Source organism: Abramis brama, assembly GCF_963993115.1.
Source record: "Abramis brama genome assembly, chromosome: 5".
Taxonomy (NCBI): Eukaryota; Metazoa; Chordata; class Actinopteri; order Cypriniformes; family Leuciscidae; genus Abramis; species Abramis brama.
This window is the reverse complement of record NC_139967.1, coordinates 33,948,888-33,963,150: the sequence shown is the minus strand read 5'-3', so window position 1 is coordinate 33,963,150 and position 14,263 is coordinate 33,948,888. Positions and strand designations below refer to the sequence as shown.

At 36.4% G+C, this 14,263-nt stretch overlaps 1 protein-coding gene across 2 annotated transcripts in view; it reads right to left on the bottom strand.

The window, feature by feature from the left end:
• The window catches only part of notch1b (notch receptor 1b), a 52,447-nt gene that overhangs the window by 15,680 nt on the left and 22,504 nt on the right, over nt 1-14,263 (bottom strand). For both annotated transcript variants that reach the window (XM_084114519.1, XM_084114520.1), the window contains exons 10-19: nt 12,634-12,747; nt 11,636-11,869; nt 11,431-11,541; nt 9,424-9,616; nt 7,743-7,888; nt 7,540-7,653; nt 5,867-5,986; nt 5,624-5,776; nt 4,452-4,680; nt 2,997-3,198 (exon numbers count right to left, since the gene is read on the bottom strand). In XM_084114519.1, the coding sequence (XP_083970645.1) occupies nt 2,997-3,198; nt 4,452-4,680; nt 5,624-5,776; nt 5,867-5,986; nt 7,540-7,653; nt 7,743-7,888; nt 9,424-9,616; nt 11,431-11,541; nt 11,636-11,869; nt 12,634-12,747 (1,616 nt within the window). The remainder of the gene's footprint in view (nt 1-2,996; nt 3,199-4,451; nt 4,681-5,623; nt 5,777-5,866; nt 5,987-7,539; nt 7,654-7,742; nt 7,889-9,423; nt 9,617-11,430; nt 11,542-11,635; nt 11,870-12,633; nt 12,748-14,263) is intronic.

The following is a 14,263-nucleotide window of genomic DNA, read 5'->3' as shown; positions in this document are numbered from 1 at the left end:
TACTACAGACACACAGACTCACATAGCCAAGCAAGGTAGCTTAGACTTGGCCTTTTTACTCGTAACTTCATGAAACATACATCGATCATGGAAAATGACACATCGTTATTTACAGCAGGAGCTCACGATTAAAAAGAGCCCAAACTCAATATATTCCATCAATAAGATCTAAAGATATTCCTCATGGAACTCTAACACAAAAAATACCACAGACGTACCTAGCCAAGTATATACTCATGAAGCTCTCACGTTTGGTTTTTGCTCATAACTTCACGAAGCATGCACAGATCGTAGAAAAATGTACATCATTATTTTCAGTAGACTATCACAATTAAAAAGAGCCCAAACTCAGCATAATCCATCACTCAGATCTAAAGATATTCCTAATGGAGTTGTAACACACAAACCCCCACAGGCGCTCACAGAGCCTTGAATATAGATGTAGCCTAGCACTTATGTCGCGTTTTAACTCATAACTCAATGAAGCATGCATAAATTGTGGAAAATGGCACATCATTATTTACATGAGATTGTTAAGATTAAAAAGAGCCCAAACTCACCATAATCCATCACATGCTCATATGTGTACATAAACAATGAACATGCTCCTGAAAATGTTTCAGTCTCTCCCATTCACTTTCAATGGCCCATTGAAACAATGGCCCTCAATGGCCCAGTGGAACACCGCAAGTGTAATTCTGTGCCATTTTGTACAAAATAAAAGTTTTTCAAAACAAAATTCCTGGTGAAAAATTAAAGTAGACTAGTGTGATCAACAGTGCCAATTTTCTTCAGATTTTATTTAATATTTCCAAAATTATTCAAAAATAATGTTTTTTTTACTCAAAAAATGAGATGCCTACTCTCAAATAAATGAGGCCTACGGTTAATCAGATGCAAATAGAAATATAAAACCAGTCCTAATTGAAACAGAACAAGTTGACAAAAAGATTGAATCCAAGATTGGGTGAAAATATGGTATAATGAGTGATTTATAAGCTATTTTTAATAGGCGGGTCATTTTGACCCGGGAAGACCACAAGTGTGACAATGTGCCATTTTGTACAAAATAAAAGTTTTTCAAAACAAAATTCCTGGTGAAATATTAAAGTAGACTAGTGTGATAAACAGTGCCAATTTTCTTCAGATTTCATTTAATATTTCCAAAATTAATCAAAAATAATGTTTTTTTTACTCAAAAAATGAGATCCCTACTGTCAAATAAATGAGGCCTACAATTAATTAGATGCAAATAGAAATATAAAACCAGTCCTAATTGAAAGAGAACAAGTTGACAAAAAGATTGAATCCAAGATTGGGTGAAAATATGGTATAATGAGTGATTTATAAGCTATTTTGTATAGGCGGGTCATTTTGACCCGGGAAGACCACAAGTGTGACAATGTGCCATTTTGTACAAAATAAAAGTTTTTCAAAACAAAATTCCTGGTGAAAAATTAAAGTAGACTAGTGTGATAAACAGTGCCAATTTTCTTCAGATTTCAATTAATATTTCCAAAATTAATCAAAAATAATGTTTTTTTTACTAAAAAAATGAGATCCCTACTGTCAAATAAATGAGGCCTACAATTAATTAGATGCAAATAGAAATATAAAACCAGTCCTAATTGAAAGAGAACAAGTTGACAAAAAGATTGAATCCAAGATTGGGTGAAAATGTGGTATAATGAGTGATTTATAAGCTATTTTTTATAGGCGGGTCATTTTGACCCGGGAAGACCACAAGTGTGACAATGTGCCATTTTGTACAAAATAAAAGTTTTTCAAAACAAAATTCCTGGTGAAAAATTAAAGTAGACTAGTGTGATAAACAGTGCCAATTTTCTTCAGATTTCATTTAATATTTCCAAAATTATTCAAAAATATTCAAAAATAATGTTTTTTTTACTCAAAAAATTAGATCCCTACTGTCAAATAAATGAGGCCTACGATTAATTAGATGCAAATAGAAATATAAAACCAGTCCTAATTGAAAGAGAACAAGTTGACAAAAAGATTGATTCCAAGATTGGGTGAAAATATGGTATAATGAGTGATTTATAAGCTATTTTTTATAGGCGGGTCATTTTGACCCGGGAAGACCACAGGTGTTATAGGGTTTTGAACACCACATGAGGGTTAAGTGAATATTGTGTAAAATTAAATGTTCATTTAATTTGAGTAATTTTCAGCCATTCTTTTAGTTATACTACAGAATATATTTTCATTTCAATATAACTAAACAACTATTAGCTACGTTTTCGTAGACACCTTTTTTTTAAATTGATGAATCCGAACATAGTGTTTACATGAAGGCTAAATAAAGTGATTGGGTTGATATGTGTGTTTAAATGTCACAAGCTTCAAATCGGAATTTATCTCTCCAACTGTTGGCGCATCCTCCACCCATTGCTTCTATTCTTTGTTTTAAAAAGCAGACATAAAATGTATCTATTTCAGGTCCTCATTATAAAATGATGAGCACACAAAAGCTTTGTGCTTATATGTATCACGCGGTAAATAAGCCCCTCCCCTCCCCCAAATCAAGGCATCTGTGGATGAGAGTCCGAATCAAGAACTGGTAGGACAATGTTGTCCTGCAGCACTTCACAGATGATGAGTGAAAGGAGAATTTTAGATTGACAAAACAGTAATTTTTGACACTATTCAACAGCAACAACACATTGTCCCATGCGTTATGCATCTCTTCATTACTACTTCATTGCACATGCGCAGAACATTCCAGATCAAGTGTTAACATGTCCTATCAAACGGATTTAAAAAAGGTTTGAACCTCCCTTTACAACCCAAATTATACAGATTTGCCAATTCATTCCGATTGACGTGGTTACATGTGTTTTTTATTCCGACTGTGCAACTAGTCTGATTACAATTTGATTTTCGGTCCATGTTAACGCAGCTAGTGTAACACTGTGAAAGCAATGAATGTAAGATGGGTGCATACTAAACTTTTGTCCATATCTGTGATTTGTTACCTGGCAGTTGAGGCCATGGTATCCTTGAGGGCAGGTGCACTTGTATGTGCCATAGCTGTCCTGACAGGTGCCTCCATTCATGCAGGGTCTGGAGTCGCACTCATTGATGTCATGCTGGCAGTAGTTACCAGTGAACCCAGCTGGGCACAGGCAAGTGAAGCTGTTGATGCCATCCATGCATGTGCCACCATTAAAACAAGAGCTGTTTGGGGGGGGAGGGGGGTAATCATGATTATCAGTCATATTTATTACATTAATTTCACATCATTTTGTTTCTCAGGTAATTTATAATGGGTTGTGATACTGCTCTGATTGCATTGTCCTTTGTTCACCAGAGGGGGCGCTAATGAACAACAGACGAAGACAGAGAGCTAGAGCCTTTTTCTGGTACACTTTATCATGAGGCAGATCAGTTTTCTGACTTTAACAAACAGGTTCTGAAAACTGAGCTGAGATCAGTGGTTTCCTGATAGCCATTAATGGAGGCATAATATTGAATTTTCTTTGCCTGTCAGAATGCCATTCAAAAGTTTGGGGTCCATTAGATTTTGTTTAAAAGAAGTCTCTTATGCTCACTAAGGCAGCATTGATTTGATAAAAAATACAGCAAAGCCAGTAATATTTTGAAATATTATTACCATTTAAAATAACTGTTTTCTATTTTAATATATTTGAAAATGTAATTTATTCGTGTGATGCAAAGCTGAATTTTCAGCATTGTTATTCCATTCTTCAGTGTCACATGATCCTTCAGAAATCATTATAATATGCTGATTTGCTGCTCAAGAAACATTTCTTATTATTATCAATGTTGAAAACAGTTGTGCTGCTTAATATATCTGTGTAAAAAAAGGATTTTTTCATTTGTAAAAGAAAACTTTTGTAACATTATAAATGTCTTTCCTGTCACTGTTGATCAATTTAATGTCCTTGCTGAATAAAATATTAATCTCTTTAACACAAAATATAAGTATTTGTAAGTATTTTCCTTTTGTGATATCGGCATATTGGTCAAAGTGGTCAGGTATTCTGCCATGTTGCAGTCTACATTATATTTAGGGAAAATTAGTTTTTCTCCAGTGAATTTAGTATTTTTATTATGCATTTTGTATGAAACATCTTAGGTTTTCATATATTTTTTTAGAGTAAGTAGGATAAATACACATTTTAGTTTGCTATTAGTCTAATGCTAATCATGTTCTATAAGTGATTTTTTTGTTTTTCAGCCAGTTCTTGTTTTGTGAGTTTGCCCAAGACATCACATTGACACCTATATTGTTGTGCAGAATGGCATACAGGGTTTGAATTTTAGATTGGCCAATTGTTCTTTGGAGTGTATCCACTACTGCAGGTTGTAACAATTGTCTGTTGTAGCCCAAACATTGTCATGTTGGCAAAGGTCAGTATTTATACTTGAAAACGTATACACATGCCACAAAAAAGTGCAGTAGTTACCTCTCAGTACAGTCAGGTGTGTTGTCCTCACAGTGAATCCCACTAAATCCAGGTGGACAGGTACATGTGTAACTGTTCACACAATCAGTGCAGTTCGCACCATTTTTACACGGGTTACTATCACATTCATTAATGTCCTCCTCACATCTGCTGCCCCGGAAACCTGGTAGGCAGGTGCAAGTGAAGGCATTCACTGCGTCTTTGCAGAAGCCACCGTTGCTGCAAGGGTCTAGAGGAAAAAGACGAGATTAGACATCAAGTCAAGTCAACTTTATTTATATAGCGCTTTTTATAATACAGATTGTTTCAAAGCAGTTTTACAGTGATAACAGGAAAATAATGCAACAAAGACTGTTTTGGCTATACAGCAGCTCTAGAAGAAAGTCATTGTCCAGTTTAAGTAAGTTCAGCGTTGAATCGTTTCCATTGTAAAAATCATTAGTTATTCATTTAGGGGCGATTTACACAACACCGTTTTCAACTGAAAACAGAAAACTTTTAATGCGTTATGGCCATTCATTTTCATGACAACGGCGTTTTGGTGGCCTGAGAATGCAAACTTTGAAAGGTTTTTGAAAACGATACCGATTATCATCTCCATGTAAACTTCAAAAACGTGAATGGAAAATGAAAGCGGTTACAGCATGCACATGCGGATTATATGTTTAGTCTATAGGTATGTGCATTTGAATGCATATGTGCACAGGCGTGTAGTCTTTTTTTACAAAGCGACATTGCCAATTACTTGTCTGGCATGCAAAATAGCGTTTTTAGCCGTTTTCGTGGATCCGTGTGAACGGGAATAATTTTGATAACGTTGTCATCTGTACAGAGGAAGAAAAAAAACCTTTCAGTTTTTAGTACATCGTTGTCATGTAAACACAGTTCAGATTTCATACAATGTAGTCAAAGCTTATCAATATTATTAAGAATAATAAGTGTCCCCATGACAAAATACACTAGATCATGTGTCAAACTCCGCTCCTGGAGGGCCACTGCCCTGCAAAATGTAGCTCCAACCAGCTCCAAAACACCTGAAGTTTCTAGTAATCCTGAAGACCTTGATTACCTGGTTCAGGTGTGTTTAATTAGGTTTGGAGCAGTGGCCCGCCAGGAATCTAAGCTTGACACTCCTGCACCAGATCGAAATAATGATGAAAAAGGACACTAACTGGGCTTGCAGTCGTCAATGTCCGTCTCACAGTTGCGGCTAGTGTAGCCCGATTTGCAACTGCATTTGTAGCTGCCAATAGAGTTTTGACAGATGGCGTCATTTAGACAAGGGTTTTTGACACATTCGTTAATGTCCACCTCACACGTTTGGCCTACAAGTGGGAGAGCGCAAAATATGAATACAGTTATGCATAGTATTGATGCTAGGACATAATTTCCAGTTAGGTTTGTGAAGTTTGTACCTTGCCATCCCTCAGGGCACACACAAGAGAAGCTCTCGTAGTCTTCAGACTCCTTGCATACACCTCCATTCTTGCAAGGTTTAGGGCTGCACGGGGCCAACAGGGTCTCACAGTTCTCGCCTGGAAGATCAAAATACAAAGCATTAAAACACCTTCCATTCAGACTGGATATGTTGTTTTTCTATGTCTTTCCAGGTGTTTTCTTTTTGCATTTAAGAGGTGACGTTCTTCCGTTAAGAAGGCCTAAATTTAGAAGGTGACACTATGTTTCAGCACAGGTTCTGTCACGACTCCTCTTTTCTCTGTTGGAGATTAGCCTGTCAGTCCTAGCAAAGCAAAGCACATTTGGCCTATCTGTTTCCACGACGGCCGGACCCTGCAGGAAGCCAGCAGGTTTTCCTGCCATTGTCTGGCCATTTGCGTTTCTGTGAGAGAGGAAGTAGGGCAAACAGGAAACATGACAGGCTACTGTTCCCACCCTGGTACGAACAGATTCTTGTTATTCTTGATATGATGCTTTGTGGATTTTTCCAAAAAAGAAAGACACTGGGAATTAATATAATTTCTGTTCCAGAGGCAGAACATCATTTTCTGTTTTGTCAAATAACACAGTGAGAGGAAAGAATGTATCATCTGCTGAAATCACATTTTCCTGTATTGTCAACAGAGATACTTGCAGGGCTCATTGAGGGGCCATTGTCAACAAACAGGGACTAGATCGATGGAGGGGGGTCTCTTGTTCCTGACATTGAAATTGTAGCTTCACAAGCTACAAACTACTCATCAGTTAAAGTGGTTTAAGTATAGTATAACGAACAAAAAGTTATAGGTGAAGTTTTTAGTTTTCCAGGCTTTTAATTATTCAATTAATAAATAACTACTTTTTATGTAAACTTGTTTTTTTTTAAGCTTTGAGGTCTTAAAAGGTTTATTTAAATGTATTAAAATGTATTTTCTCCTCAAGAAAATGGATTAAAAATATTGATGAATCATCTTGCAAACTTTTTGTTTAATAAAATGCTTCTATAATGAAAATGTCCCCTTCTCACTAGCAAATCATTGATCACAGCTGTGTCTTAAAAGCTGTTTAAAAGTAAATATCCCACTCCAACTTCCTGTTTCAAAAGGAAATACATCAACACAGGAAAAAAGCTAATTGTCAAGATATCATGGGGGGTTTAAGGGGCAGTATCTTTTTAAATATAGAACCAGAATTTTGTTTAATGTTTTATTTTATTTGATTATTTTTTCAATATTTGTCAGTACTTTTAAAAAAACAGTATAAATCAGGGATTTTGATGTAAAATATTTATTTGAAGTACCCCATGAGATGTTATATTATTTTTCAATAATTAAACAATACATTTGCATGTTCTCTGATGTGGGGTCACATGGGTTACATGAAATACAGGTAAACTAAAAAGTATTTTTATATCTATTGTTTTAAGAATTTTATTTTGTTTTTAAAAATATATATTTTTTCATTTAAATTTTTAATTAAAACGTAATTAATTATTAGTTCATTATTAATTCACTTAAATAATGATTCGTTTTTAATCAACTCCTGAACCCCCAGGGGTTCTCAAACCCAGTTTAGAAAATCCTAGTTAAAACAGCTAAACAGTCAAAGCTACATACTGAGAAAATGATCATGAATAAAACTAAACTCATACCAGTGTAAGGCAGCAAACAGTTGCATTTATATCCGGCCACGTCATCAATACAGGTTCCTTGATTCAAGCAAGGGTTGGAGGCGCATTCATTGATATTAGTTTGGCAGTTGGGACCTATAATCAAATGTTAGAAAGAGTTTGATATGGGGGTCAAAGGGCATCCCACATAGTTACAGTACATCAGCAGAATGAATGATACGAACCACTGAAGCCGGCGCGGCATGTGCAGACGTAGCCACTGGTCATGTCCTTACAGGTGCCTCCATTCATACAGGGGTTGGACTCGCACTCATTGTTGTTGATGTCACAGTTGATACCACTCCATCCCGAGTCGCAAATACAGTTATATCTGTAAGAAACAAGATCTGAATTTTACATTTGGCTATTTTTGTGAACACAGGGTTCGTACAGATTCTGTAAAATGAAATTCCAGGACTTTCAAGGACTTTTCAAGCACTACTTTTTTGGATTTCAAGGACTTCAATCAGCACTTATCAAACAATATCTTTTTATTTTTATTTATTCATTTATTATTTTTTTTACTCAAATTCCATATATATGGTATCTGATGTTTCACTTCATAGAGATCAATCCATTGACCAGTGCTGTCAGGCATGGGAAATCCCCTTAAACATTGAAAGGATATTGAAACTGATTTTTTTCCATGAATATATGATTGACCTGAAGAATGAAAGTTGTATTATATACTTATCATAAACTTAATATCATGCTCATAGCCATGTGAAATAGCTCTATAGCTCAGACAGACTGCAGCGTTAATTTTGCGTGAAACGATTGTATTTTCTCGAAAAAATTCAAGCACTTTGCAAGCGCATCTTCAAAAATGTGGCTGTTTTCAAGGATTTTCCAGGACTTCAATTTCAAAAATAAAAATTCAAGGACTTCAAGCACTTTAAGCATCTTGTACGAACCCTGCTAACAGATTTGGACCAGTTATCTTTCACTGCTGAAAAATCCAGCAGTTAAAGCCAGCTTAAAGTGATTTTATAGTATATGGTTTCTGGCTGGTCCCAACTGGTCATAGGCTGATCTAGACCAGCTAAGGGATTTGATGAACAAAACATCACTAAATCTAAAACTGAGTTGAGCTGGTTTTCTGGTCAAGTCTCACAGCCTGGCCAAGATTGTTTGCAGCTGGTTTAACTGGCTAACAAACTGGTCTCCCAGATTAACCAACTGGAAAGTGCCAAATCCACTCTAAAACCAGCCAACAAACTTAGGCTGGTTTATGCTGGGTTTTTTGTCTTTGTTTTTTAGCAGGGTTTGACCCAGTAAGCCATCTTGGTCATAAAGCAAAAACAACTGGTATGACTTGGTTTTTCAGGCAAGGTTGTGAGACAATGTTTAGTAGGTGTAATAAAAACCTATGATTTGTACAACTTTTAGCTGCTTATATGTTTGTTTATTAGATTTGATATATACTACCTTTCAAAGGTTTGGGGTCAGTAAATGGTTTAAAAACAAATGTTTTGAAAGAAGTCTCTTATGCTCACCAAGACCAAAACGATCAAAATGTATTCGATCAAAAATACAGTAAAACATTAATATTGTGAAAAATTATCACAATTTAAAACAACTGTTTTCTATCTTAATATATTTTGAAAATGTAATTTATTCCTGTGATGTCAAGCTGAATTTTTCAGCAGTCTTCAGTGTCACATGACCCTTCAGAAATCAGTATGCTGATTTGCTGCTCGAGAAACAAAAACATAATTTATTCAAAATCTTTTGTAACATTATAAATGTCTCTACTATAGCCTTTGATCAATTTAATGCATCCTTGCTGAATAAAAGTATAAATGTCTTTTAAAAATGTTACAGACACAAAACTTTTGAATGGTAATGTATGTAAATAATACAAACCCATTGACTTTGTCTTCACAGTGTCCATGGATACAGGGGTTGCTAAGGCATTCGTTGAGCTGTGATTGGCAGGTAGTGTCGTGATACCCCTCTCTGCACAGACATTTAAAGCCATTGACTCCATCAATGCAGGTTCCACCATTGTGACAGGGGTTGATGGCACATTCATCAATATTGATGTTACACATTTTCCCTAAAAAAAAGAAAGAATTATGAAAATGGTTAGTGTCACATGTCTTATGGTAGTCAAAATAACTTCTGAATCGACAGCATTCATTGGGCAATTCCTTGTTTTTCTTGAAATCCTAGGCTTAAGGTCCAGCTTTTAGACTCCACTTCAGGCAGCACCACTATTCACCGAACGCAATGCCCAGCATAAAGGCAGAGGTTTCATTTGTCACTTGTCTTTAAAGCAATGGCCAACTTCCCCCTTTTAAAAGATCGACTTTCACAAATCTTTTGCAAATCTTTTCTCCTTTCAAACTCCCAGATGTCCTAGAGATCTCTGGCTGAATGGGGGAGCGGGCTGGCTTGCGTGTTTGCTCGGCAGGCGGGGGATTGGGCGAGACTGTAAGCCAACACCGCGGCCCGGGCCGAGTGTCTGCTCGCTGGCCAGCTGTCTCTCCCCACCCTGCTTTGTTGCCTGTCTCACCTGTTGAACTCTTTGTTGACTCCCCATCTCTTCTACACTGATAAAGACCTGAGCTCAGTATACCACCTTGACTGCCTTTTCACCACATACTTTTCCAAAGCTCAAAAGACATAGTGGAGTGTGTTTCATTTAAGTACCAACTTTGTCCCAGATTTTTCTACTAAAAGACAAAAATAAGACATTTGATAACATTCAGTTTAGAGTTATGCAATGGATGTGGCTAGTATAGCTCAGATAATTTAATATAGCTCAGGAAGAATTTGATGTTTGAGTTCATACTGAAATCTCTTTGGTATCTTGGCAAATCAGAGCACAGTTTGAGACATTGTTTAGACCTCTTATGAAATTCTAACCTCTATTTTCTAACCTCTGCTAGACTTCACACTAGACCACATATTCTCTCTCCAAAGCCCCGCCCTCTCAAGACATGTCAGCCAATCAGGTGTTAGCAAACCCAAAAATGACTGTCTGAAAAACTGTGCCTTTCTTTTTTTTTTGCTGTTTATAAGGTCTCAGGACACTTATTTTACTGGCTTGATTTTTTTCCCAGGAACCAGTTAAGCACAAACCCCACACGATTCTGAAGATTTCACTGGTCATGTTGATTGCTTACACAACACTGAAACAAATACTAACCCTTAACCCTATCCTTAACCTTAGTATAGTGTTGGTAGCACATCCTGATAGAGAGCATTACTGTTTGTCCCGGTCAGATACATCAGTGATATTTCTGAACTCTGACCTGAATCCATAAAGTCTGAACTTTACTTGACAGGTGAATGAATGGTTGAGTTGACCATTTGCGCCAAAATTTCCATGGTTTAGGAAAAATAAAGCATTTCAGTGATATCTGCCTGGTAATAGCAACAATTGATGTGCATTGCATAACATCACCTTTATTGCGTCTTTAATGCTGTCTACAAGAAAATATCGAGATTTATCACCCCCATAATTTGTTTTTGCTTGTTTTTTCTCTCTCTCTGAGTAAGCAAAACATAAATTAGCTTTTTCCACATAGATCTCTTTCTTTAATTTTAAAGTAAAAGATCAACTGTGATTGTAATTGTTAGCTTTAATTATTTAAAAGTCATTTAACATTCATTATTTCCTCACCCTCATCGCTCAAACCGCATACATAGAACACACACACAAGTCATTGAGCTCTTTTAGAGCTGCAGTTGAAGTGATGATTATCAATGAATCATATTCAATTCAAATAATTTCAGTCTGTTTTTCACACTTGTCGACTTTTATAGCCTTTTTATATAGCCCTTTTATATTTTATAGTCCTTGACAGTCCTTATAAGCTTGACAGGCGTGTTGGTGTATTAAGCACATGATCTGAGACCACTTACCAGTGTATCCTGGTTCACAGGCACACTCGTAACCATTTATCTTGTCAATGCACCTTCCATAATCACAGGGATTGCTCTGACAGTCATCTAGGTTAACCTCGCAGTTAGCACCTGTTAAAACACAACAGAATTAAAGTAAATGACCAAAAGAGCTTTTGACAGGTAGGAATTTACTCATTTTTGGTCGCTCCAGTAAAAGTGGCACCTGTGGTTCCTTTTGGGCAGATGCATAAGTAGGCATTCTCACGGTCCTGGCAGGTGCCTCCATTTTGGCACGGCTGACTGAGACACTCATTAATGTTGATTTCACACAGACGACCCGTGAAACCTGCACGGCAGGAACAGGTGAAGGATGCCAGGCCGTCTTTACAGGTGCCATAGTGACATGGGTTGGATAGACACTCATCTACATCTGTCTCACAGTGCTGCCCTGTGTAACCTAAAAAGAAAACAGATTCATTTATTATATTTATTATGACAGCATTTTCTCACATTCTGGCCATAAAATGTACATGTTTTTCCACACTTTCAGAAAAAAGATACAAAAGCTATCTTGTGTATCTATGTACCTTATATAAACTTGAAATGTACATATTAGTACATTCTTGTGCACAGCTTTTGTACATTTTGTTCTGAGTGCATGACTTTTAGAGCAATTTATAGCCAAATAAATATTTGGTTGCACTTTATAAAATGTGGATGTGTACTTTCAGTGTATTTACCTAAGAAAATACTGGGTAATATAAGGTAACTCTAATCTTTATATTTGAAAACCAATAACTGATATATTGGCCAATAAATCTAAATCCAAATTTGTATATAATTTTTGAGAGCCTGATTACAAAAACAAAAGTCTAACCATTAAAAGCCATGTAGTTATATAGTATCTCTCATTATAATTTTATGTAGCCTATATGACACATGCGCTGCACATGTTGCACTCCAATCATATTTCAAGCAATTCAAAACCATCATGGTGAACAGTGTGCATCTGAAGTGTCTCAGCCGAAAGAAATAATCACTAATTATCGGCTGTAATTTATTAACCAAATTTTCTTATCAGGCCGATAACGATAACATTACAATGGTGGTCGATATATCGTACATCCCTAAATACAACTTGATGTTGTTTTATGTATTTAATATTTTTCATGACTTTTTCAGGCTTTAAAAAACTGAAACAAGCAGACAGTGTCTTCATACCTTCAGTGCACTGGCAGGTGTACATGTTGGGCCCATCAATACACTTGGCCCCATTTTTACAGGGGGTGCTAGCACACTCATCAATATCGAACTGGCATTGGCTACCTGAGAATCCTGAGAGGAAGGTAAGAGGAAAGAGTTGTGGGTCATTACAATCATTCCTCCGGTTTGCAATCACGTCATTCCTCCACACTCGCCTATACAACTAAGCCAGTGTTCATTAATACACGGCAGTAAGCTTTACCCCTCTCTCTCTTTCTCTCATGTTTTCAAGCTGCTTTTCAACAAACCATCACGGTGAGAGGGGGAGAAGGGGGTAAAATGGCGGTAAAAACCTTCCAAGGCCTCCTGACCAAGGGCACCAGACAAAGAGGAACTGTCTATTCAGTGGAACGCCAAGCCATGCCGGTTGCCTCCTTTGTCCCGTAGAAGTTTTCCATCACAATGTGCATTCTCCCATCCAGCCTTTGCCCCCCTCTTTGAATCTGTCTCACCAAAAGAGCCCCACGCAACCCCTGACCTAATGCTATTCAGCAACCCTGCCGCTCAGGAACCCCCAACATTTGTGCTTTCTCCCTCAGTTATTTTAATCCCTCGCTAAAGACGTCTGCTGTTCAAATATACAGTCTGAACACATTAAGGGCTACAAATCCATCAGTGCAGAGACTTATGGGACACAGTTGGAGACTAAAGTTCTTCAACAATCTTTTTTTTTTTTTTTTTTTTTAAGAAAGTTGTTGCTATGGAGTTCTTAAGGTAAATCTAATGGATTTTTCTGGGTTGTTTATTGTATGCCTGGTTAAAATTAAAATCGCAAGTCTGATCACATTTAGAAATGTAATTACACATCTTGTTTAATAATGATAATCCTGATAACAAATTCTTAACTTGCTCATGCCATTCCCAGAGCCCCCCTGGTATCTGTAATCAAGTTCTGTCTCATGAATCTTCAGAAAAACTGGAATTTCTTCTGAGCTGCTAAAATGCCACATTACAAAAAGCGCCCATTGTAGTTGCTATGGATTCAGTGTGTAAACTACTGAAAAGAATCCCTGCACCGCATGCTGAAAAGGAGCTCTGATTTCCATCTGAAACAGCGAAGAGGCCTAGCTTCCACTTCTTCAGCTTACCGCCTTCCAAACTCCTCCACACCTCTCTGTAGTCCCCGTAGGCCCCTTTCCTTACACAACCTCATCATGCCTAACATTGTACCTCCGCTCTACCCCTTTTTATGCATGATTTCCTCTGCATCCTAAATGTGTCGTTCTCCTACAAGAAGAACCTTTTTCATAAACCTACATTTTCAACTAAATTATTTTCGCATCATTGGAGCTGGACAAAGTATCAAAGTAGAGTAGAATAATAAAAAAAGTTATATATCTACTGTGTACAACATTCAAAACATTTTAATATGTAGTCATTAAATAATTAATTGAAAGAAAACATTAAAATATTTAGAATTTCTAAATTAATGAAATTAAAAACTAAATTTCTCAGTTTAATAAAGATTTTAAACATATTTTTAGTTTTTTTTATTTAAAATTAAATATAAAATGTATATAATATTTATATTAAAATGTTAATATAACAAATAAGTGTTCTTATTTTGTGAATATATTCAGTTTTATAT